The sequence below is a fragment of the Rissa tridactyla genome, chromosome 6 (genome assembly GCF_028500815.1).
Source record: "Rissa tridactyla isolate bRisTri1 chromosome 6, bRisTri1.patW.cur.20221130, whole genome shotgun sequence".
NCBI classification, from domain to species: domain Eukaryota; kingdom Metazoa; phylum Chordata; class Aves; order Charadriiformes; family Laridae; genus Rissa; species Rissa tridactyla.
Genome location: NC_071471.1, coordinates 65,492,860 through 65,519,022, shown reverse-complemented (window position 1 = coordinate 65,519,022; position 26,163 = coordinate 65,492,860). Strand labels below are relative to the sequence as shown.

The window sequence follows — 26,163 nt, the reverse complement described above, 5'->3', positions numbered from 1 at the left end:
TTCTGGTTACGCTGCTTTAAAAAGTTTAATTTGCTGTAACGTTCAAAATACCCCCACCTGGTATTTTCTGGAACGATTGGCAACTTTTGCATAAAATAAGCATTGTTTTCTGTATGAAATCACTAGCTTCTGATGATAATCAAATGAGTCTGAAACTGTATCTATTAGTGCCAATTTCTGCATTAATTAACTTATACCGAAGTTCTAACGTTAGAGACAATTCACGTAATTAAAGCTTGAACATGGAATTTCATTCGCTATATCCAGTGCTTCCGAAGCAAGCTGAGTAAATTCTTTCTGAGATGGAAAGCGTGGCGACTGTTGTTTCTGTGATGAGTTATTTGTTTTTAACCTGGCCATTTTACTCCCTCCCGGTCAGGTGGGAGCCAGTCCATTCTCCGCCCCGTGCTCTAATTGGTGAGTGGGGTGACCTCTTTTTTTCTTTGTCATTTTCTCTAGGACAAAGACTGTCACAATAAAGGGCAGTTCATAGCAGATGGATCCAGTAGCTGAATTTCTTTCTCTGGCCTCCAGTTGATTCTACTTTTTCCCTTTCAAGGGTGTTACCTTAGGAGTATGGAAGACCGTTCCTTATGAGTAAGCGTGAAAAATTAAAATTAAAAAAAGAAAAAAAGAACGAATAAAAAGGCTCTGGACTAGCAAATGCAGTTGCGTTCGGCAGCTCTACAGTTGGGCTTGCCGGGGAGCGCGGCCACACTCCCACTGGTGCACGTGGGACCTTCCTGCCCGGTTTGGTGGTTGTAGCTGTGTGGGGTGCACATCTGTACGGCGTTCATGCCGCTGCCTGAAGGTGGGCCGAGCGCCAGCACGCCTCTGCCACTGCCCTCCTCGTCACGCGCCCTCCGGCGCAGGGGCCAGCGCGCTGGAGGAGATCGAAGTCCGTGCGTGGGAGCCGCCTGTCTGCCCGTACAGCAGCGCTGAGGCAGCACGGGAGGTACCCCCATCTGCGACTGGTCGGGTCCTGCGTTCCCAGTGTTTGCCTCGGTGGCTGCTGGTGCATTACGGCTAAGCTAAGGATTTGCCTGCACGTTTTCAACACTAGTACAAAGCTTTTGAATATAGACAAGTGCTTTTAGTGTTTATAGCATGATGCCAGCCTCGAGAAATAACCCTGGTGTCTCCGACATTGCTTTCCTCCCTCCCGGCTCAGAGGGCGTTTTGTCTGCAAGAGTCCCTGCACCGCAAGCGATCGAGACGTAACGCCGTTTCCGCAGTGCAGAACGTGGGTCTAACGCCCTCTCTATTTCAGCAAATGCAGTAGGGCAATTTTCAGAAATGGTTTGCGCTTGCGTCCGGTGAGACGCGGAGCAGCCTGTTGGTGCCGAGCCAAATCCGGTTGCGGTGCCCGTAGCTCCCCGTGACGGGGCAGAGCGCAGCACGGGGAAGGCCCTGCGCTGGGCTGGAGGTGAGGAGAAGCCGGTGAGGAGAAGCCGCCACGTTCTGCTTGCAGGCTGCAGGGCGCTCAGCGTGCAGCCGACAGGAACTGGTGGCGTGTTTTCTGGGTGCCACTTCTCCGTTGGACGTGGAGGAACCTAAATCCAGCTCCGAGATGAGCAGAGAGAAAATAAATTCTTAAGACTTCAAATTGATTCTTTCATAGTCTAAGGATTTTTTTCAGTGCTTTGTGACTTCAGCTTTCCTGTTCAATATCTGCCATGGTTCAGGAGGGGTCGTGTGACTGTTGCACTTTGTGCACCACTGTCGGTATATAACAGCTGGTAAATCTATAAATCCGTTTAGTAATTTACTGGACCTGTCCTGGTCAGACGTGCTACTAATAATAGAAATGCTTTTCTTTACATTTATATTCTCTCTCCTAAATACGTGAACTGTTATCTGTATTCATATATTTATTCTTTTTCCTTCAGATCGACTAGTCATACAGAATTTACAAGAAAAGCTTCTAGCAGTGAAAAAGAGACAGAATCCGTCGTAGTTTTAGATCCCGTTTCCGCCAGCGGGGATCAGGCATCCGAAACCACGCTGAATCAGAACACACTGAAAGAAGGAAAAAGCAAGCCGCTGCATAAAGAAACTAACGCCGAGAAAATAAAAGAAACCGACAGTTCTAACTGTTAATTGTTATTCTGAAAGGCTGTAACTTTTGGGAATCATTATCTGGCCGTGTAAATTGCTTAGGTGTGTTACTAGGGGCTATGGTCTGTACCCCAAACCGTTTTCAATAATACAGATTGAAATGGTCTTTTGTATGCAGTTTTGTTACATGCATTAAAGTGTTAAATAACTACGTATCACTCCAAAGCCCTTTCCCATTTTAATTTCACAAGTATGGTTAATATTTTCTTAGATCTCGCCTGTTACCTTCTCTTTAAAACTGTATTTGAAAAGGCTTTCTTAATTATTCTTTTTTGAGAAGACGCCTCGGGAAGGGTCATTCTGAAGCTCGCCAGGAGCCCCTCGCGTCCCTCTTGACCTGGACAGGTTTGGGTTGGACCCTATGAAGGCGATTACGCACACATCGGCTTTAGTATGGAGGGGGTATTACTAATAATTAAAAATTCAGGTTTTAGACACATTGCTTTAAAACTGTTTTGATATCTACTTAAACCAAGATCTTGTAGGTTTCCTTACTGCTGTCTCCGCGCACGCTCTTTTGAGGAAATTAAAAGCACAAACGTTAACAGTTTTGTCCGGGGTTCCGCAGTGGAGAGCCAGCCCAGCGGGCGGGAAGCCGAGGCAGTGCAGCCCCTCGCTGTGTACCGGGGCCTGTGGTAAGGGCAGCCAAAGGCAGAAGTCTGTGCGTTGAGATGGCTGCTCCCGTCTGGATGAAAAGCTTTCCAGAGGAGGACTCATCTCCTGGTTGTTGTTTCAGTGTTACGTAGCAAAGTTTGGAACTGCTGCACCTGGAGCCTGCACACACTGCTGCAAAAAAATAACTTGTCCTGAGCTCCCAGGAGTATGGACTACATTTGGGATTCGCTCATTCAAGGATGGCAGGTTATTTGGAAGCAGCGTTTTGAGAACTCCCAGCTGAAAGCTCCCTGCGCTGACAAATAAGCCTTTGCTTTGAACCTGGCACGCACTGGTGGCATTAATTTCTTTATTAGGTAAGACTTTAGGTGTCTGTATTTGATAACACAAATCCCAGTTTCCCTCGGCCCTTATTTGCTGTGAGGACGGTGCGATGGGTACGTAATTGATGTGCTCCACCGCCAATTCACATTCCATTGAAGTTTCCTTTTAAATTCCACGCAGTATCTCACTCTTTTATACTGAACGAACAAACGTCATCAGGGATTTACCTAAAGATCGCTGTAGCTGAAATTGGCTGGTCAAGTACTTGAATGCACTTGGATTATTTTTTATTTAATGATTTGAAACAGTGCTAGTATTGAAGGATGAATGTTCGGAGTTTGTTGGTTTGGCTCTGCATGCAACTGTCTGGTGCTCTTCCTGAAAATAAAATGATAGCAATGAGTGTGGTAGTTTCACATCTTTTTTGGCGTTTTCTGCATGTTTGCTAAGAAAATCTTGGACTTGATTTAGTTACTGAATGACAGGTAATTCCTAAACCTGGGGAAATTTGTCTCTCATTGATATCTTCATCTCTGGGGGCGGTTAGTTCTGGTGGTTAATTTTTCACAGAAGTATCTGTTACACTGAATTTAAAACTCAACATTTTATGTATTTTTCCTCAAATTACCGCTGCTGCATGATACGTTCAAATTCTCAACGGAGACAAAACACCCCAGTTTTGTTTTTTTTTTTAAGAAGTATTTCTTTTACTTAAAACTGTTTGTTACCTAGGACGTAAATTATTTCTTTATCTCTTCATTGGTGCTTATTAAAGAGACTCCTGAGCAGTTTCCCAGCCCTTGTGAAAGCTGACGTGTTACTCCCTGCCGCCGACTGAAGCAAGCTGCCGTGTGATGCCCGCTGCAGCCTCGTGCCCTACATTTGGGGTTTGCGCGGGTGCGCTCGCATTGAGAGCTAGAACTGGAGCAAAACCGCCCTCGTCGGCCGGATCTAAGAGCAGCATTGAAGGGGTGGGGGGGGATGGAGCGGCGTAACAGTCAAGGCCTTTGTTTTTTGTAAAATGGGGTTTTTTTTTTTTTAGTGTTTGTCAATAGCTTGCTCTTTGTATGGAGAGAGACTTCGACTTTCCCCAAACAAACATTTAGCTTTGGACTTAACACAGAGGTATTTGTTTTGTCAGTTTGTAAACACAGCACAGAATTTTGCGGTATTTTCAGACTCTCGCCACTGCTCAGTTAACTTGGTTTCAGCTGAAAGCAATGGTCTCCTGGGACAAGAGAAGCTAGCATCTGAGTGCTTTTAAAAATGTTTAGCTAAAGGGCTTGAAAATAAATGGATTAAGGGATAGTTAATATTTGAGTTTATTACCAGAATTTTTTTTTAATATAAATTTATCTAAAAGTTGATGTTGACAAGCTAGGTCAGTGTGCTGTTCTCTGGGAGCTGAGAGAGCTGTGGAGGCAACGAATCCTGCGTTGGGGGAGGAAGTACATCAGAAAGTTGTTTTTCTGGCTGTGATTCTTCATCAAAAGCAATAAATTCAAGATTTGCTTCACCTGAAATAGAAGAGAAAAAAAATCTCATGTTTGCTGTGATCTGGTTTCTTGTAATGTTCTCTGGTGCAGACAGATTTTTTTAAATGCCACATGATCGTAGAACCATAGAACGGTTTGGGTTGGAAGGGACCTTAAAGATCACCTAGTTCCAACCCCCTGCCCTGGGCAGGGACACCTCCCACCAGACCAGGTTGCCCAAAGCCCCGTCCAGCCTGGCCTTGAACACCTCCAGGGATGGGGCAGCCACAGCTTCTCTGGACAACCTGGGCCAGGGGCTCACCGCCCTCACAGGAAAGAATTTCTTCCTGATATCTAATCTAAATCTCCCCTCTTCCAGTGTAAAACTGTTCCCCCTTGTCCTATGGCTCCACTCCCTGATAAAGAGTCCCTCCCCAGCTTTCCTCTAGGCCCCCTTTAAGGCCCCCCCTTTATGCTCTTACCAGAGTCTCTGAACACCTTTAAGTCTGGTCCTCAGGAACAAAGGCGCGACAGTCCTGCACTCTGATTACAGAACCAGGGGACGGTGCCCAGCAGCTTGAGCGGGATGTTTACTGCATTCCCCTCTGCACCGACCACCTCACCTTGCTGCCCTTCGCTTGAGCACCCGCCCTCCCCTGCACTGCTGCTCTTGCCGAGCGTCCCAGCGGCAGCCTGCGCCTCTTCTCTGCCCCGGCCTTCAACAGCTCTGCGCAAGCCCAAGTTCAGATGTTCCTCCTGTAATTAACGCTTTGCCTCTCTTCTCGCTATTTTTCCCAATTCTGTGATGCTCCTTCCTCCCTGTCCTCACCACCCCATTCCCTGGTTTGCCACATACACAACGCCCACCCTGTCACTGAGTATGTCTCGGTGATAACACCGAATATGTTACTTTTTAGTAAAGGGACGGCCAGTCCGGGATTCAGCTGGCGAGCCATTCACACGCGCCTTCCAGGTGCATCTGGAGGCTGAATCAGCATCGCCATCGGGGCTGCGCTTGGGCCGCTTCCTCCGCAGCCCCCGCGGCTCCCAGGGAGAGGGCACGAGGCAGCAGGAGCGCCGAGGGCGCCGGATGTCACCGTGCCCCGGGGCCCAGCTGCGTGCCCCGCTCAGCGGCTCCTGGGGGGACTCCTGACGGGTCAGCGTCACCTCCCATCTATCAGCCACTCACTGAGGCCTCTCCTCCTCGGCTCTCCGGTGTATTCCATCGCCCAGCCAAATGAAGAGCTTGGTATGCAGCTCAGACCTGCCGTCTCAATATTTCCCTGCTGATGATTTAGTTACTGGATTTTATTTCTGCCAAACGATTAACGGCTTCGGGAATTGTTGCTATTTCATTTCACAAGATACAGGTTTAAATAGTTGTCAGACTCAAGCTCTTTTATTCAGACTATACCATTTGAATAGGGAATATATTAATACTGCTGCGGCAGTTAAAATTCATAGTTCCATAATTATCCGTCTTGTTTTTGAAAAGTGCGTTCTGTGAAACTACTTTCTTAGTAAAAAATAATTTCTGTCTATGTTTCTACTTTTTGCAATGATTACGTATGAGCAAGGGGGAGATTTCAAAGACTCAGAATATTTTCAATTAAAATTTTTTTAAATAAAAACTTTGTTCTATAGTGTGCATGTCAAGTGCTGCTATCCTATGCACAGAACATTGGAAATGATTAGAAACAAGAGGGTAAAATGACTTAATTCTCCTTCATTTTTCTTTTTCTTAGGCACAATAAATTCTTGCAGACCCTTTCCTTCCTTTCTTTCTTCCTCTCCTTGTCTCTCTGCCTCCCCTTCAGACCCTACGCCTTTATTCTGGCTTGATTGATACCTGAGCAAGTGAGAAGTGGCTCTAATGAACTGTTCCGCATTTAACAGTGCAGAGCCCAGCGTAAAAAGAAGATGCAGATCCTGCACCGCGGGCAGATGCATACAAGTGGCTGAGGCTGAATGTGCATCGTCAGCTTCGGGTTTTCTTGGGTTTTATTTAGCGCTTCCCCATGCAATTGTAGCTTTCCAAACACATTTTGCTGGAAATGCGACTCACAAAAGCGGGTCGTGAAAAGAAGTTTTGTTAGCAATATATGTTTAGGGGCTTGAGGGAGGTGGGGTATTTGGCCTAAAATTCCGTTTTGGCAGCTTTTCGGCGTGTTATATGCATGGGTTTTGTTTTGTTCCTTTTGCGCTGTGGGCTTCAAGACTCCAACCAATTAATTCTGGAAAAAAGCTTAATGTAGGCTACTCCTCAAGAAGGGGTCTATTTTAACATTCAGTAAACAGATAATCCATTAGGACAACAATATACATTGTGGCAAGTGCTATCCTAGGTTTTTTTTGTCAGCGCTTATTTATAGTCTTTTGATTTCGCTTCCCTCCTGTGGTGCAGTTTCAATCATTCTCCCTCCAATCTTTGTTCCCGTATTCATTGCAAGCTGAAAACAAAGTAAGAAAGAAGCTCATACGTAGCGTTCTATTCTTGGCCAGTTCTTCCTCTATAGCAAGAAGGCGGTTGTATTTGGTCACCCTTTCTCCGCGGGAAAGACCTCCCAACTTGATAAACCTGGCACCCAGTCCAACGGCCTTAAACGAGAAAGTGCGTATTTTAAAACTACACAGTTTGGGAATTGGAGTCATTCTTAATTATTATACATGGCATCCTACTTCTAACTTAACGCTCTCATCTTTCTACAGATAAAAACCCTCCTTTAAATAGAAATAAAGTCTCTTTGTGAAAGATCTGTTGGATGCAAACAATAATTTTCACGGGCGCGTGAAATGAAATTTTATTTGCAAATGTAGCTTTAATACAAAAAGACTCAATATATAAGTGTTAAGAATTTTTGCCTGGAATATTATTACTACTCAGAAATGGTTTAAGTAACGCACATTTTCATATAAACTAATGCAACCACATAGATCATACACACTTTTGAATGTACTCCCTGCTTTGGCAAATTTCCTGTCTGTGCTCTTTAAACTCGAAGATTAACTCTCTGCGGGGAAAAAAAGCAACTCTCTAGAAAAAAAGCCCATTTTGTAAAACGTTGTTTTTGTCTCAAGCAGAAACAGGCTTTCTCCTTAAAAAATAGTTCACGTTAAAAGCAGTGCTCTGGCAATTCTGCAATTGAACAGCTTTCAATACTTACCAGATCCACAAGGCTGTCATCAGAAGATTCTCCATCTGGACTTCCTAATATGGTAATATGTCTTTGACCTATATATAACGGGAGTGTAAAACCTTCATTAGTGTATATTTTATATATTCGACACACAAATCGTTTGGCCTTTTCATTCTTTTTTTACCTTTGGGCTATCAAAGCTTGAATAAGAACAGGAGTAAAACCAATGAAACCCGTCGCGTAGAGATGTAAACAATATGAGTTTGTTACATTATGTTTTATTTTCAGCATGGTTACGGGAGTATCTAACATCCTACCCGAAGTTCTGTCTCTAGCTGATCTGTCTGGTAATGTATTCTATGGGCTAGGAGGCTGTTCTATTTATTTTAAACGTGTTCCTTACTACAGTAATGATTTTTCTTCACTATAAAAAAGAGCTTATCATCATGACTGAATGAAATCCTTAAGTTGCTATTTACTTGCTTTGATATAGTGATTCTGGGCTTTTTGAGAGAATAAGGAAGGAACTTAGATATATTAAATCTGCCCATCTATTCCTTGGGTAGAAAAATGAATAAAGAAAAATTGATTCAAAGAGAAATCTTACATTTGAAACTGCACAAGTACTATTACCTCAAACGCTCAATAATACGTAGTCAATAATCTATGTGAACTGCAATTTTAAACATTTTGGATTTGTTTGTATTTCTTAATTATTAATGCTAGAATTAGCCAAAATTCATATTACTCAACTACATCTTTTTTTATTTTGTTTAGTTCTGATATCTAACTGTATGCCACTTAGCTGCGGTGTCAAAGGGCACCCACATTCAAAACACCCACGATGTATTAATTTACCGCAGTTGAAGCTTTGAATGCTGTTTTAAGCTCCTGAGCAGAGATTTGTGAATCAAAACATGAGTGTCAGTTTCTTCTGACAAGTGCTTTCTAAATTACAAGCGACAATAATGAAATAAAAAGATGTGATATTTACAGGTGCAGCAACACTATTTATTGACTTGTAGGGTGTGAAAGTCAGGCTTTTCCCCCCTCTACTCACCGTCTAGAAGTCCAGTAAGTTCTATGAGGTCTGATACCTTGGTTTGGTTAATGTATTTTAGGACAACACCGCTGCACGTCGGTATGTTTATCTTTTGGTCACTTTTAAGTTTGGAAATACACGTGGCAGCATCTTCAGCAATCAGGTAACATTTGGAACCAAGAGCACAACATATGTTATTCCATTGCTGTCTGTCCTGCATAAGCAATCAAGTAAATAGCCGGAGTTAAATAAAACTAAACTGAATGAAAACCCTAATCGAGGAGGTAAAAATTAAAAAAAAAATTAAAAAAAATTCTGATTTAATCCTAAAGATACCCTTCATATAAACATATTATATTTTATATTGCATTTTAAATCTGTCTACCTAAGAAAAACATACCATCAGAATCCTGCTTGGATTTTATGATTTTGCTAGAAAACATAAATTGTAATCTGGAATTAATCAAAGTTAGTTGCATACAAGTATAGTTTAAAATATTTAAAATTAAATTGACTGTAGGAGTTTGCTATTTTAAGTTCCTTCCTGAAATTTATTTAATTTTAGTGGAATATAAAATAATTTTCTATTGTTTTATTCAGAGGACTCCTTCTTGTGCTAATATTTTAAGTGTCATAATATTTGTGTGAATATGAAATAAGGAAACAGGAGGCAGTCATAGAATCACTGGCACGGATCAAGACAGGATGATCAGAGCTGTAAGAGTGACCCATAGGGAACAGCAGAACACAACGCTCTCTTTCCAGCAAAGCTCCATTCTTTTTACGGTCTTTGTTTCTTGATTTTAATGCACTGTCCGCATGGTACTGAGATTTAAGGATAAAGAAAGGACCAGGATATATAAATAATTCGAAAGAAGAAATTTATGAATTAATTTCTTTGCTTTCTTTGTGACCACGGAATACAAAGTTCTCACATTAAAAACATCACTTTTCTAGTTATTAATTCTGCCAGTAATAATTCTTGGTCTGCAGATCAGACAGACTTTTGTACCTGTATAGTTGCAATCTGTATAAGGGTCCATTCCTATAAGGATTTCAAACCCACGTGTCAGTGCAAAATGAAGTTTTTGACACCTGAAGAAATGTTTAAACTTAAGCATTACAGTGGTCTGCTGCCTGGCAATGAATTGTTGAACTGGTACCAGAGCTAATCCTCAAGGATCTAATTATCTGTGGCAAAGATGTGGCATGAGCAAACTTTGTAGATTTGTGAGGGGGGAGGAGGAGGAGAGGCATTTCCTTTAACAGTATTCTACGTCAAACTGTACTTCACTATCTGTTGTAATTCTCCTGCAGATTTTCATATTGCAAATATGTTTCTTCACAAGAATTCTCAAGGAATTTTGCAGCCCTGGCAGGAGCGGGGAATACTCCGGTGGGTTTGAACATGGGCAATGCAGAGAGTCAGACTGAAACAGCGCAGGGAGGCAAGGGGAACTAGAGTGAGGAAACAGGAAACATAGATACTCAAAAAATGAACTTTTAAAGTTCCAGTTAAGAACAGAATCAGATGGATTTTGCAGTTCATCTGTTTTAGAATTATTGATTCAGGCACTGGGCAGATTCACAAAGACAACATCCCTTTGCTTCCCCTTTCAATCACTGTCTTCATGTTTTGTTCATGAAAACAAACCCCATGTATTTATTTTAAAGAAGGTAAAATGTGCAATTCAACAGCAAGAACAAATTTTTATTAAGCTGTGCAACTGCACAATCTAGGTCTGCAATTGTAGATTCTGCTATAATTCAGTTTTTATCTTTTTTTGCAATACATGGATACTTAATCTTATGTATAAATGCTAATATTTAAGGTTATGCAATCTGTTTCTTTCACTCAGCTATAACTTGATAACATGCTTAATAGTATTCTACTTGATTGTTGTAATCTATTGGCCACACTAAATTAACTCCTCTAACTTTGCTCACAGTGGTAAATACGTGGTATTTTACTACCACTTTAAAAATTCTGCCGAGCAATGCTGCCAGTGACAGGTTTGTTCTGGCTTTGGGTATAAATTTCAATCACAAAGAAGAGCAACAATAATTTTTTTTGAGTGATTCTAAGCGATATACAAGGCATGTCCCAATTTCAGCTTCTCCCATATAATATAATACAGTATCATTTATATATCACTTGAATACTATAATTTGATTTTATAATTTGAATTCTTTGTTTACATAAGAAGGAAAATGTAATAAAAATGACAGTGGTTTAGCAAGTACAATCAGACAAAAGAAAGCATTTTCTTGTAATTCTTTAAAATATTTGTACTGACCATATTCCGTTCATGCCAGGATTATTTTCTGTCAGGAATTATGTCAAAAGTACAGAAAAATTTAGAGTTATTGTCAACCACAGATGTGCAAATAAATTGTTAAACACATGTTTATAGTGATATTTTTGTGCTTAAAGACTCCAAAACCAGCAGCTTCGTATTTTATATGTTTGGTAAAAATGTGAAAAGTTCAGTGATGTGCCACTTAACAGTATTATCCATTTTTCAAGGACTGCACTGTGGTATCTTACCTCTTTTCTTAAGGGATCTATTAATGCTATAATAAAAGGAAATTTATTAATCAGTTCCACATACATGTCAACCATTTCATCGGGACTTTTGAACATTCCAGTGAGTATTTCATATTTTCCTTTAACCTAAAAAGTAAAGTAAAAAGCATAAAAGGTAAGGAAAGTAACACTTTAAAAACCAGAGTACTAACATAAACGTACAGGTCTTGTGACACTAGTATCTCTATTACAGCAGTGGATTGTGTGTTCTTCATTATGCACATACTCATTTGTCTACTTTATGTCTAAGTGGTCAGCACGTTGTTACCGAAAACTCTGCCTAAAGTAACAGTGGGTTCCAGTGGGCTCATGCCAAAGTCCCTGAAAGATGGCATTCCCAAAAGAAGGGGGATCTATTTCAGCATTTCGTAGGCAATGGCGCCAGTTTTACACTACTTTATCATAAAGTTAGTAATATTTCACATTTTTATTAAATGCATGAAAATATTGCATGAAAAATATCACTTTTCACTTCCAAAAAAAGTTAATTTTTTATCCTCCTTTTCATAAAGAAAATATTGCGAAGGCAACGGAGTGCACCCTCAGTGCTAAAAAACAAGATATTGCTTTTCCTTGTGTCTTTTCCCTTTCACAAAAAGCCTAGTTTAAAACTAGGCTTATCTTTATGGGAAGCACAAACTGCAGCGTACGAGGATCATTAAGAGCACACTGACAAACTGTGCCAGAATACACACTGCTTTAGTGACTTTAACAGTTCAATAACAGAACATTACAGAATTACTGATAATTCAATGGTTAAGATTTTGCTCATTCTGGTATAGGAAACAGATACCATAAATTGTCAGGAAAACAACTGCTTTCACAAAAGATATTAATAATGGCAGGTTTGTCACTGTAGTACACCCAAATACACAAAAATCTCATTAGCTATTAAACAGAATAGGGAGTTTCTTTTTCTGCTTAGAGAAACCTTATTGGTCTTAGAACAAGCGGCAAGAGCTTTAAGAATTCAGCTGAAAATAAATAAACTTTGTCAAACAAAAATCTTGAAAATAAGAATCAAAGAATGAATGTTGATACAGAATGAGAAGAATGTTAGTGGGTATACGCACATACCATAGTAAAATACATAGAAAGGTCAAGGCAGTTTGAAGAGAACAACACATGTAGTGTATTAAAATAGAGAAATAAGCATCTAGTGGTGCGAAGGAATTACAAAAGTATACTTGTGTAAATAGTTTCTTCATCTTCATCCTTGAAAGCAAGGTGGATGGAAGATAATTATTTCATTTATACCTTGTGGTGAAATGAAAAAAAAAATAAATCCACCAGGATGTGCCATTTAATAATTTAATTCAAAATTGTCTTGAGATGTAATGTGAAATGAAGGCAGTTAGTTAAATAGGGCATGGTAGTAGGTGTTTGCCCATTAAAAAAGTTTGCTATATTCGACACAGCCTGATCTGAAAAATCTTATCAAATAAATAAACAGAGAAAAGGAATAAACCTGGGCGATGCAGGCAGGCTTATACCATTTGAATGATTACAGTTAAATCATGAAAGTAACAGAGATTCCTGTAAGGCGGGACACAAGCTGCAATGGGGGTCTGCCTTGGACCAGTGAGCCTTATTCCGCGCAAGATGCACCAGCAGTACAGCTGGTACAGCTGCGGAGGAGGAATACACGCATCCTCACTGCTCCCACCGCAGCAAGCTACCAGAAGGAGGTCTGCATGTCTCGTCCCCTTGCACTCACAAGCCAATAACGTTATCTGCTACACTCGTAGGACTGATTCAACCATAATTTATAAATGCAGAGACAATTCTTCTGGTTTGCTTGATTGCTACCTTAAAAAATTTGAGTTAGAAGCTTCTAGGTGAGTTTGCAATGTAACAATAAATAGTGTTACCAAATAGCTACATTCCTTTTAAAAACCAACAAAACTGATATTGAAAATAACTTACATAATCCATTAATTCGTGAGCAGCACAATTTATTGCTAAGTACATGTCTGTTCCTAGCTCCAGACCTAGATTGTTGCAAGCTGTTTGCATTAGGAGTAGAGGTTGTTCTAGATTATCGCATCCTGTTATTAGGCAACCTAAGTGTGATATTCTTTTTAAGGCTCGTGGCTGAAAGTAAAACAAAAATAATCATTTTATTTGCACCCATGTATATACAAAATATTTGTATATATATTTTCACTGTCATTTCAGTCTGCTTTCAGTCATCAAAATATAAATCTGTTCTCAGAAATTGCATTAGCAACTTTAAGGACAACTATGAATGAGGGGTAACTAAGTGCTAAACGAGGTAACAGTCCTTGGAAATATGTCTAGTCATGTATTTCTCACTCGTATATGGCCAGTAGTGGTTTACAAAAAGATTTTAAAGGCACTCTTAACCACCATGAGTTGTCATGGATGCTATGTAAAAGTTTCTGGTACTGTGGGCCATCCATTTGCCACAAAATCACTTTTAAACAGCTTTTACTCATTTATCTTCAACTACAACTTCGATATTGCCTCTATGGAGTGTTCAAGAAACACTAGAATCTTCCAAGACTTCTAGAAGGAACAAATTTTAGAGAGGGGAAATACCTCTAGCACTGCTGCATGAAGTTGTCTGCCTCAGGAACAGTGTTCCTGGACATAAGCCACAAGCAGAGTTGCATTGAGCAAATATTGCACGCGTCCTTCTGTTGTTGGGGTTTTTGTGGATTTTTCAAACACTGATTTTTAACTTTAAAGTCTGGGGATTTTGGATTATAAAGAATGACACTAAATTGTCCAGAAAGCAGCAGGATATAATCCTGGGTTAGACTGCAGAAGTCAACTGAAAGGCATCGGTTTTGACAAGAGTTAGAGAACTAACTACAGCGGACAGCACAGAGGCCTAGTTACAGAGGATATATGAATGTTCCTTCATATAAAAAATTAGGAAGAAAACACAGGTAAAATTGTTATGAGATTATTTTGTAGCAAACTGTAAGGAGAAACAATCTATTTGATTTGCTGCTTTTGGAGCACCAGACAGCAGCTGCAGCAATGGACAGCAAGAAATGCTGCAGTCTTCCTGCATTTCACGTGAGATAGAGGTTAAGTCTGCATTTTCGTGTGGTTTCAAGGCACCCATGTGGTGTGCCTTCTTACATTCTATTAAAAGCAGTGTTTATCTTCATAAAAACATTCTTCTGTCTAGACTTTTCTTCTATAACCTAAACAAGTTCTTCTTCTTCACTGCCTACGTTGTCATTTTTCCTGCTGGTTTTTTTCCCCAAAAAAGTTCACACTAACATGGTGCTTTTATCAGTTAAAAATTCAGTCTCATACTATCTATCTCCTTTAGTTTTCTCCTATTGAAATGGAATTTTTTCAGAGAATCTAATGCATTGTTTATTCCAATATGTTTTAAGGAATTATTTTAACTTGCAACTGCAGTACATGTTATTATAAGAATAAGAAAATTACCCACCAGAAAAACATTGGTCAGCTGCTTAACGATGATGAATTTTGTGTTAAGTTAAAAAAAAAGGGAGAACTTTCATTCATCTTCTCTTTTGTATACTCTACAGTTCTCACCTGATAATATTTTAATCATCTCAGACTGGAGAGCAAAACCCGCATGGCCTTTCCATCCCACTATTTGGAAAACTCATCTATAAACTACAGGTTTTGAAGTGATAAAAAAAGATCATTTGAGTCATATAAAATAATGTCCTGTGCACTATTGTGAGTGCTGCCCTTTCGCTACTGCTCTGTATCTGCCATTATCTATAACTTCAAACTGGAACTAGGAACTTAATACAGCACGATTAAGAGGGGAGTTACGCTCCCAGTTAGGAAACAGCACAATATGCAAGTCTTACAGATAATAGTTTTATGGCCTACTTGATCAAAAGGGCATGCTCTCTGCTGGTGCTACAGGCCTGCAAAATGCTCATCTGGACAATTTACTAAGATTTCTATATGAGAAAAGTGATCAGATTCCAGAATTTCCCCTTTCTGTTATTATTGCACAGGAAGAGAAGGTATAGTCAGAAGAACCCACATTATTATGTAAAATATGAGCATTTGGAATATTTAAAAGTCTTGCCTTGACCTTTCCAAAATGGTAATGTAGATTAATGTTTAATTTCTGAAGAACACTTTGGTTCCCTGCTGTTGTTAATACCTTGCTGAAGGCTTAAAATGAAAACCGCTTTTCTTACCGGAGCTTTCTTCCCTGTATTATGTGCTTTGCCTTTCTTACTGTCTGCTAGTCGAGGACTGGACTGCTGGAGTGAAAGAAGAAAGAAATCAATCCCATGGAAAAGTCAAAAAAAGACAGAGACACCTCAGAATAATAAAAAAAAAAAGACTGAATTTTGGTCTAAAGAGATTGCAAATATTTAAGATAAATAGGAAATAGCTTGTGTTTTGTCTTGAATAATATCAGCAACTAACCTGTTTTGTTTTGAGGTGGTAACTCATATCAAATGTTTATTTCTATGTGGGCAACAGCCCAACCATCATTTGTTTTTCAAAAGATTCCCACTGAGCCTATCAAAAATACAGGGGATCTCAGAAATGAGAATCTAGACTCTGTACTTGGAGACACCCAACAACCTCACTTTGCAAAAGCATGTGCACATACTGAGACTGATATACTGCTACGGTAATAGGACTTTGAATAATACATGTTGTGTGTGGAGAGACTTACCAAGATCAGAACCATATATTGTATATTCACTGTGATACCGTTCACTCCCAGTATACTTCTTCAGGTAAACAGAACGTCTTACTATGCTTAGAACAATGCATTCTTCTATCTTCGTTATTTTAATAGCACCAAATGGCCACTGTTTTATTCATCTGTCAGAGAAACACCTATTCTATCCCACAATACTAAGCCTGGTAAGAGGCTACATATTCCATGTTTAAGCTTAAAAAGACAATAGTAATAGAAAGACCAAATGAAGTACATCACATTATTATTACACGTTTTTATTGTACCACTTTGCCTGGAGATTCCAACAGTCTCGTCATTTCTTTCTGAATATCCAGAACTCTTTCTATGCCCTGAAATTAAACAACAGTAATCTTCAAAACAAAGATAAATTGTTTCATTTTAGCAGTTTAAATCAGAAGCGAGAGAGAACTCTTATTCTAAATGCAAATCTTAATACAATGCCTTTTTTAAAAAAACTATTATAGATTTCCTTAACACAATCCCCCCCACCCACAAAATGCAGGCAAATGTCCAATGGTAAAAGGTTAGTAGCAGCGGAATGAACAGGAATGTTTGATTATGCTGCTGAATGGGATGGCAATAAAAGCAGTCTCCCCCAAGAGGAGCCCTTCCCAAATCTAATAAGTAAGCAATATCTGGGTCTGCATAATATCTGAGATGTAAATCACTGTTCACAATTGTGACACTAGCTAAGACTTCCTAACTGGAAACTCTAACAAAATTGAATGTATCTATCTACCCTTAGAACATTTCCAGGAAGCAGGGAAAAAATTGCTGTCTTCATTTTAAATACTGGGAATGGGGGAACACTCCAATTAAATGAATCCGTTGCTTTTAACACAAGATTCTTTTTCCTTTTCATCTGAGTTAGTAGGAGTTTAATGCTAACTTCCTAAATGACATTTCAGATTTTCTTAAACTGTGCCAGTAAAGGAATACTGAAGGGGGCAGAAGTCAGTCACAGCTGACAACACAGCAACACAGGAGGAACGGCTGCATTTTTCGCACTGCAGCAAAGAGCTTGCTACTCTCCCATGAGCACTAGGAGGCATTATGTCTTTGAAAGGTACAGAATTAGCAACCTTATTAAAAGCTCTTGGTGACAATTCTAAAAAGTTAAAGGAAAAGGAAAAAGAGAGAATCGAGCTCAGCTATTTGTTCAGGTCACCAGCATACAAAGTAGAAATCACAGCCCTAATGTAGGCATCTTGTGCAGATACATTCTTTAATGCAACACATGGCTAAACAAAAAGAGAGGGTTGATCCAGTCTGCCTTATCCATCCTGCTTGCCCCTTGAATAGATTTTGTTCTGCTTTGTATTCCCTTCTATCTTCACAATTCCATTTTTAAAGCAATTTATTGCCAAAGATTTTATGCTTTCCTGTGAATTTGTTACTAGTTTTGTTATTGTGCATGCTCTATCAATCAACTGACACTATTTATAATCTACTGAAGTAAAATCACTTTCCAAACATCATTAAAATCTCTTATTGTTGTGTAACACAATTCCCCTACATCTTCTTCAATGCACTGATTTTTTCCTCTATACTAACACATACATTTTTAACTTGAAATCTTCATGTATCTTCTTTAAAATCTTCATCTATTTACTTATTTTAATGTTGCTTGTGGTACAACTCTGCACTAAGATTTGTTAAAACTTTGGCCTTGCAAGCAAACAAAAAATGAAAAATACAGTTTGTAAAGACTATATTGAAAAGATCTATATACTTATGTACATATATAGTTTATATGAAGTCTATAGAATAAATTTATAAAACTGAAAATGAAACAGTACCTGTTTGAGTGATAACTGAACTGGTGGTATAAGCATAACTTCTTTCATTAATTTCAGTTTTGCAGGTGGAATTTTTTCACAGTTCAACAGAGTAACCATTGGGAGTGGCAGAGTCATTTCTTTAGGTAAATCCTGTAATTGGGAGTACCATGTGAAAATAAAAATGTTAAAAATCAGAATAATTTCTTATATATTTTAATTACGGCACCGGGTTCAAAGGCTGCTACAGGGAATTGTCTTAAGGGTGTATTCTATGAACTATATTTAATACCACTGTCATGAGGGACTACTGGCTTCAGAATTCTAGAATAATTGTGGTAACTGGGCTAAAATAAACAAAATTACAAAAGTCACATGTACCTGACCATGTTTCAGCAGTGCAATATGTAAGTACAACGGGATACGGCTAATGGTGGCACCAGCCTTAGCTATAGCAAGTGACGTTGCCCCAATGGCCAAGCTGCCACAAAGCACCGATTCAACGGGTTCTGCTGGTGGGATCATTCTCTCTGCGGCTGACACCTTCCTTCCTACAAGACAGAGAGGAGTAGCTAAGTATTTTCTGGGTTTAAAACATGTGCTTATGTAGCACAGCAATGTGAGTCATTTCAGAATGTACTCAACGTATTACAAAAGAATCAGTTATTTTTTTAAACTTTATCTTGTCAGTTGTTTTATATGAAATGACCTTACAAGTAAGCAAAGTATCTGTCCTCACTCTGGTGTCAAATGTATTTCAAATCCATTTCTTCGGATATCTTTCAGACACTGACATCTGTATTTTTATTTATCTATGTTTATATCCAGTAATGTTATATAATTTTCACGTTCATTTTATAAGCATGATTTCAACATTCCTTATCGTCCTCCTTATATACTCAGCCTTTGCATAAACAACTTGGAAGATTTTAAATATTCTTTTAAATATTTTAAAAGAATTAAAATTAATTAAAAATTCTTTTAAATATTCCACGTGCAGAGGCTTGTTAAATTTTCAAGTAACTTACTTCTCTTTCAGATACAGTAGAGTAACTTTCGTCAAAATGCTCGAAACCCAGCCGTTCCCACTATCATATTTATTGCCCACAGTGCTTACATGAACACGTACAGTAAGCACCTATGTGAAACTGAAATAAGTAGCCTGATTCTCAAGAATCATATGCATTGGTTATCTTTTTGTAACTCTGACCAGCTCCTTTGGTTCCTAATTGGAGTGCCATACAAGTTTTGACTTCAACGAAATATAAATTCTACAGGACACAACTGACATTTTATGAGAAAATGTTCTTAATAGGACCTTAATGGGATCTGCAGATTAGATCATACATCATTTGCATAATATACACAGATTCTATACCTCTTATGTTGAGGATGAAGAGCTACACATGTAGACACTACTAATCAAGTACCGAGCAACTCTGACAAACTGCAGTGTTTCGCAGAGATCCTTTCCACTACCCTACCTTGTAACCTGCAGAAATTACAACATAGATGCTACCTCTGAAAGCACCTGCTACTGGAAGTCACCATCTGTTAGTGGCCTCCTGTAACAACAAGTAGCTTTGTAATCGTTGGCCCCTAACAGTCAGCTATTGATTCTAACAATAACATTACAGTCAATGTCACAACCAAATATAAAGAAAACACAATGAGTGAAAACAAGTAATATATGTATCAGCAGAAGCTTGACTGGAAGTATAATATACAACACGACCATATCTGGATGGACCTGACAACTGCAGCTGTTACATTTCAGGTCAAAGGTGAATTTACTGTGCACGCATCTAACATATTAATTGGGAGGTTTTACTGACAGTATATGACAGTTGAAACAAAACTGATAGGAAATAATAATTTGCCAAAATTTTCTGCCCTTCCAATAAGTGAGAAACCTTTTTTTTTTTTTTTTCCTCTGAGGGCAATGCATATATGGAGGTAACATATTGTGCTTTTTTCTTTGGGTTTTTCTTTTTTTTTTGGTCATGTATATTTACCCTGATTCTCTACTCTCACACTGTTTTTTCCTTTAGTAGCATTGTTTGCTTACTTCTTTTTAATCTGTACTGCCCATCATTCCCATCTCATCCCCTTCCTTCTTTCTCTTTCGCTTTTCACCTTATTTCCTCCTTTTCTCAGTGTTAGCAAGAAACTTCCCTTCCTCCCTCTTTCCATTCTTTTCAATTTCTATCTTATTTCCATTTTCCTGTTCAGTTCTGTGATTCCCTTTTCTTTTCTTTCCTTATCATTTTCATTTTTATTCTTCATTTGCATCCTCCTCCATTCTTATTCCTCACTCAGAAGAGTAATAACCTCCTGTCTGATCCAACTGTAAAACAAAGGCAGAAACTCAGTTCAACCAATGCATGTGAATGATGAGAGAACTCTGTATTTTCCCCTCTCTCCTTTCTGCTGTGATCAGAAAGAAGATTTAGGAGACAGTAATCAAGCCCTTTGAACATGAGACAGTGTGTCACGTGTTTGGAAGTGTTCAGTGTCCACAGAATACTTCAGAAAGTATTTTAGCACCTTTATCAATGTCTGCATTGCAGAAAGTATTAAAATCAAATAAACTATAACCTGGTTTTGCTGCGTTTTTCCCCCCAGGTAGTGCTGTTGCTGATGGAGTGCATGAAGTAAGGGCAAGAGTGACTTCTGCTGCTTCTTCTTCTTGCTTTTCAATTTCTTTTTTAAATTCTGCCTGTTTTGTAAAGTATTCACTGAAGGAAGAAGCATAAAGATTACTGGCTCAAAATATTGTCAGACATGTGACAAACAGACACAGGATGCAGGCTAAAGAACATACTAATAGGTGGATTAAGGGCGTCTATTTGACCTTCTACCATAGACTCATGGTGTGAAGCTGGAGAAGTCAATAAATGACATCATTTTTGGTAGTCATCTGCAACATTGATTAAACAAAAAGAACCACAAGCAAATATTATAAACTTTAACACATACTTTTCAAATCACACTGGTTTGAAAGTCATCTCTCTGCACACAATCTTAGCATGTAGGATGTATTTGCTTTGCATGGGTAGAAAAGGATCCTGTCATGACTTCATGAGATAGAACAGCTTGGGCTAGGTTGCTAACCCAATAGGTCATTTATACACTGGTTATTTAAGTAGCTGCAAGCTCAAAAGTGGCTGAATTTCAATTCCATGCATGAAGTGGAAACTGCATACAGGGGTCACAGTCACCCAATTCAAGCAAACTGAGTATGTAAGATATATAAAGTAGGGTAAACAATGCATTAAAATCTTATTTATGGGTTTTTTTCTTATTAAAACCAGACATATTTCTTTGAATGGGAAAATGTGCCCATTCTTTTTTACTTTGCGATGCTCCCAAGAAGAAATAATTGTATGAAAAAATAAACATGCATGCTTACTAAAGGAATTATGTTTCCAAAGAAACTAATTGCACCAAGTAAGAAGCCTTTTGGAGTAGCCTGCTCAGAGAGAAGGCTCTGCCAGAACCTGAAAACTGTAGGTATATATGTTTTCTGTGGATTTGCTCAATGCAGAAGACACACACACACACGGGCCTTTCGTACTACTTTTGTTGTGCAGTGCAATGAACAGAAGTGGAGTCACAGTCTGAAAAAAACATCCCTGCTGAATTAAACTGGCACTGATGAGTTTCTTAAATGGAGCCTCTGACTCATGAACGTGTCATGAACGCATTTTTTTCTTAGACTTAAGATACTTTTCTTACACATTAGATATTTTTGTATCGCAGGTATGAAACCTTGTAAAGAACAGCAAGATTTTCATATCATAATTATGAAAAAAGCAGGAAATAATACAGTGCAACATATCTGAGATAGACATCACATGCTAAAAGTATATAAAAAAGAATACTAGAAAACATTGAATATTCTATATGTTTTTCATTTCAACATAAATTAACGGTATATATTTCAAATGCAATAATTTGCATAATATGCAAGACCTACCCAAGCATCTCATCAACTTTACACTGGTCAGTGGGCTTCAAGTCTCTTAACATTGTGTTCAGTGAGTCACTGACCCATTCCACAGCAGTGTTAACAGAGTCATTTCTTTCTTTCTCATCAGCTTCATTTGTTTCAGGTAATGCATTTTCAGGTATTTGAGAATGAAAAGACATAACAGTGGAACAAATCCTCTGAAAAAAATGTAAAAAGACTATTTAATTTCTAACTTGCAAATGTCATTTGGAAGACTAATAAGTATATGTCCCTACCAGCTCATCAAGTACCTATCTCAAAATCTACTGTTTGCTCCACCTATTTATCTTTTTTCATCCAGCACCTTCTTCTTAGTCTCTTATACTTTGGTAATCACAGATGTTATTCAAATTTCTTGACCTAAATTGTAACTACTTAGGCAAAAACCTCCTGACAGATCTGCTTTACACGTGTATTTTGTTATCAGAATAGAATGGAGTTATTTTAAAGACCATACAGTCATTAGGACATCTTTTATTGCAGCTGTGGTAGTGTGTTGTACCACGATTCATCAGCATTCATGCTTAATGCCATCCCTCACAATCAGTTACATTTTGTCTTACTTAGGTAATTGAATCTTATCTTTCTGTACTGCTGAAAGATAAATGATACTTGAGAAAATTCACTTAATGAAGACATAATTTACAAATATCACAGAGTTGCCTGCATTAATAGCATTAACTTTACATACTGTGAATATCTATGAAATTATATTTAATTCAAGAATGAAGTGAAACATAGTTTACCTGAGGGAAAGTATAAATAATTACTCCACAATAGCTAGAGATGCAAAGACAGCATCGTGAATATTTCAGGTTGGGGGAGAGATGGCAATGCATCATCAATTTTGCATTGCAGGTGGTAGACGGATACATTTGACTTAATGTCACCCACACCAGCCTATTAGCTCAGTGTAAAATAGTGCCTTCACCTATACTGTGTTTTTCACCTGTACTATATTTTTTCTGAAACACTGTCATAGAAATAGAAATATAACAATCTGAAAATAATAAAAAAAAGAAAAATGGAAAAGGAAAATGAACTTACAGGGCTATAGGGTATAAGGAAAAGCTACACGATCATTAAGACAGACAGAAATTTAATATGTAAAGATGCACTGTCACATCCCACTCATAAAATAAAGATGAGTATTGTCTAATTGATGGAAAATAAAGTTTTTATAGTTGCTGCCACTGTCTAACTGTTCATGACAGTTTTTTTTCTAAGTTACAACACTCAAGTGTTGAGTTCCAGAGATTCATATCCTTTCATTAAAGATGGAAAATAAAATGTTCCTTAGGATGTAAGTAGAATAGTACCACTCCCTGATACTGTCTTATTAAAACAAATAAAACAAGAAGCAGCAGCTCATACCTTCTCATAGTTTTTAACTGTACAGTATATTTCTACTTCTAATGTTGGCTGACCAACTCCATCAATAACTTTTCTTCCAACTAATTTGCATATTACTGGAGCTTTTGAGAATTTAGAAAAGTAGTTAGCCTTAAATGAAAGAGAAAGAACTTCATTAAAAGTCAATTTCTATGCAAAGAGGCTTTTAATTTCCATTAAATATATTTCAACCAAATCCACCATTGAGCAAATCCATTTATACGTTTCAGTATTCAAAATACTTCTGTCACACTGCACATTTACTTCTATATTATCTGCTTACGAATGAGATTTCAGGGAACGGATCCAACTCATATCTAAGCATGGTTAGATGAAGATGTGTTTTATTTGGCAAAGTTAGTGATGAGTATCAAAGTCTTCTTAACCCTCCTAGAAAATAGGCATTTGTCCAAAGCTTACTTGGCTTTACACTGAATAACAAAAATAGTCATCGTGCTCATTTCTATTAGAATTCACATAGCCTCCACCTCCCCTGTGCAGTGATGTGCTTTAAATAATGATTTTGTCTGTGGATAAGATCTTGAAAAAATACATCTCTTCTCTCTCATAAGAAGAGATGAAAGATCCTGGACAAGAAAAATTCTTAGAAATCCATACAGAATTCTGCTAAATCCTACTGCTATATTAAAATTCCTGTAGTAATCTTCCATGTATTTATCTATTAACAAGTAGTTATCAAGCTTTAAAATAATAATTTTTTCACTAATAAAAATACTTGAAACAATCTTTAACCAAAATCCTCCTGCTCAGAATCTCTCATGTGAAATGCTATGCATAAAATTTTATATGGGCTGTAGTCAGGGAAAAATTATAAGTGTTTTCAGAACATACTTCTTGCTTATAGAAAGTATTTAATGTCTCAGACATCTAATAATGTTTCAAGTTTGCTTCATCAAATACATATGTACAGTGTCTCATGTGTCTCAACACTCAACCGATGCAATATTAAAGATCTTCATAGCAGAAGATTTAATCTGGAAGGAAGAGAATCTTGTCAGCCAGCTCCTCAATAACAATGATAACTACTCCTTTTGTGGTCTCCTCTCTTAGAGAATGTACTTGATGTAAAGTTTTTTATCACAATGACCAAACTCTCCTCATTACAAGTGGTTTTTTGGATGGACAGAACTGAGCTCACAAGGCTGGCACAATTTTAAGCAGTTGCAGGTATTCCACACCTAGTAAAAGGACACAAGACAACTGATTTAGCTAGGGGTCACTAATCCATGGGAAATACAGGATTTTAGGTTAGCAAGCTTTGAGCCCTGCGAGAAAGGGGAAAACCTAAACTTCTAGGAGGCAGAGTTCTCTTACTTCTGCCAACACGGTCTTTAATGGGCCTGTTGAACTGTCATCCTCCAACTATGAGAATATATTTGTGGCTCTGTCCGTATTTAATAAACAGCAATGTTGGTTGCTTTAAAAAAAGGATTAAGTCGCTACCTGAGGTTTACTGCATACTTCCTTACTAGTTTCATTCTTTAGTCTGGTATCAGAGACAGTCAGCAAACCGTGACTTACCAAATGGGAAAACTAAGAAACACTTCTAGCTACACAGAAGGGGAACACGCCAAATGCCAAACACCAAGCAAGGCTAGAACAGGCATTACCAGTTCTTGTCCCTTCCACTGGTCGTGGCAAAAAACTTGGAGATCAGAAATGGTGAAAGATGTAATGAAACGTTTCAGCCACTTTTACATCAAAGAACATATTAGATTATTCTTTTTCTAAGTGTTGCTCGCTGTTGTAGAGTTGGCAATTCCAGTACCACCGCTAATAGAGTTTTCATGAGGACTACTGCCTACAATACTTTTCCAACTGTGAACAGATAAAATTAGTCTGATTCTTGACACTTCCACTGAGGCCCATTTGCTTTTCAGGAACAGCTGCAGTGTGACTAGCAGCACCCACTCTCTTGTTGCCACTGGCCTGAGACACCACTGTGCTGAGCAGCAGATTTATTAGGGATGTCCATCTGTGCCCTCACAAGCCAACATTGTTCTTGTGTTGGGACAAGCAACCAACACTGGATGAAAAGCCCCACTGCTGCAGAAATGTATTTGTCCCAGCATCAAAGTGCCACTGGTTACAAACACAAAACCACCGCAAACCCCGCCCGAGTCAGCAGGAAATTATTTAAGCTTAATTGTAATCACGGTGATGTCCAGTTCCTCCCATCAACCTGTTGGTTTATCAACCCCCTGGGGCAGATAACACCCCCCACCACCACCACCTTCTCTGAGGGCAAGCAGGGAGCCCGGGGCCTGCGCCCGGTATCTGGGAGGGGGCTCCGGGAAGGGCCGGTACGGCGGGCACGTACGGGCGCCTCGGGGAGCGCCACACAGGGCCGGGAAGGCCCCTGTTCGCCGAGGTAAGCCCCCTCCGGCCCCGCTCGTCCCGCCGGGCCCGCCGCGGCGGGGACTCCCCTCAGGAAGAGCCGGGGCGGGCGGCTGCGCGCTGCTTTCCCTCCCCGCGCTACCAGCTCCCCGTAGAGATCCGCGGGGCGCAGGGGGAAGAGGGCGTTGAGCGCTTCCTCCATCCTCTGCGGCACTCGGTGGTCTCGGTAATACTCCGCCGCCTCCTGCCGCGGCCCCTGGAGCTGCCGCCACCGCCGCTCCCGCCGCCCGCCGGGCTCCATGTCGGGGCTGTGGCGGCCGCAGGCCGGCCTGGCTGCTAGGCGACGGCCGCCCGTGTTCTCGCGAGAGCCGCGCGCCCGGTCCCGCTGGGCGGGAGAGGGAGCGGCGGCCCCTCGGGGGGCCCGTGTCCCCTCAGAGCGCCGCCGGGCCCCTCGGTAAACGGCGCTTTGCCCCCTCGGAGCCGTTAATGAACGTCCCGGCCCTGCTGCGCCGCTGTGCCGGGCGGGTTGGGGAGGCGGGGGGTGGTGGGGTTTGGTGTCTTAATGCCGTGCAGTGTTGGCGCTTCCCTCGGAGGTTGGTTGTGGTGTTCCCAGTCAGAATGCCTCCAGCAGG

General features: G+C 39.6%; 2 protein-coding genes across 4 annotated transcripts in view; one reads left to right on the top strand and one right to left on the bottom strand.

Moving 5' to 3' along the window:
- The window catches only part of SHTN1 (shootin 1), a 68,168-nt gene extending 63,785 nt beyond the window's left edge, over window positions 1-4,383 (top strand). For all 3 annotated transcript variants that reach the window (XM_054206756.1, XM_054206755.1, XM_054206757.1), the window contains exon 17: window positions 1,890-4,383. In XM_054206756.1, coding sequence (XP_054062731.1) covers window positions 1,890-2,100 — 211 coding nt within the window. In that variant the 3' untranslated portion in view covers window positions 2,101-4,383. The remainder of the gene's footprint in view (window positions 1-1,889) is intronic.
- On the bottom strand, window positions 4,360-25,832 carry ENO4 (enolase 4). Its single transcript, XM_054206758.1, has 14 exons — window positions 25,674-25,832; window positions 23,156-23,284; window positions 21,749-21,939; window positions 20,368-20,507; window positions 18,151-18,320; window positions 17,791-17,922; window positions 16,255-16,320; window positions 15,471-15,536; window positions 13,225-13,392; window positions 11,260-11,385; window positions 8,730-8,925; window positions 7,697-7,764; window positions 7,013-7,130; window positions 4,360-4,574 (listed from the first exon to the last, which is right to left on the bottom strand). Exons 1-14 carry the CDS (start codon window positions 25,830-25,832, stop codon window positions 4,435-4,437), a joined length of 1,869 nt encoding a protein of 622 aa, XP_054062733.1. The 3' UTR covers window positions 4,360-4,434.
- Window positions 25,833-26,163: the final 331 nt, after the last annotated feature.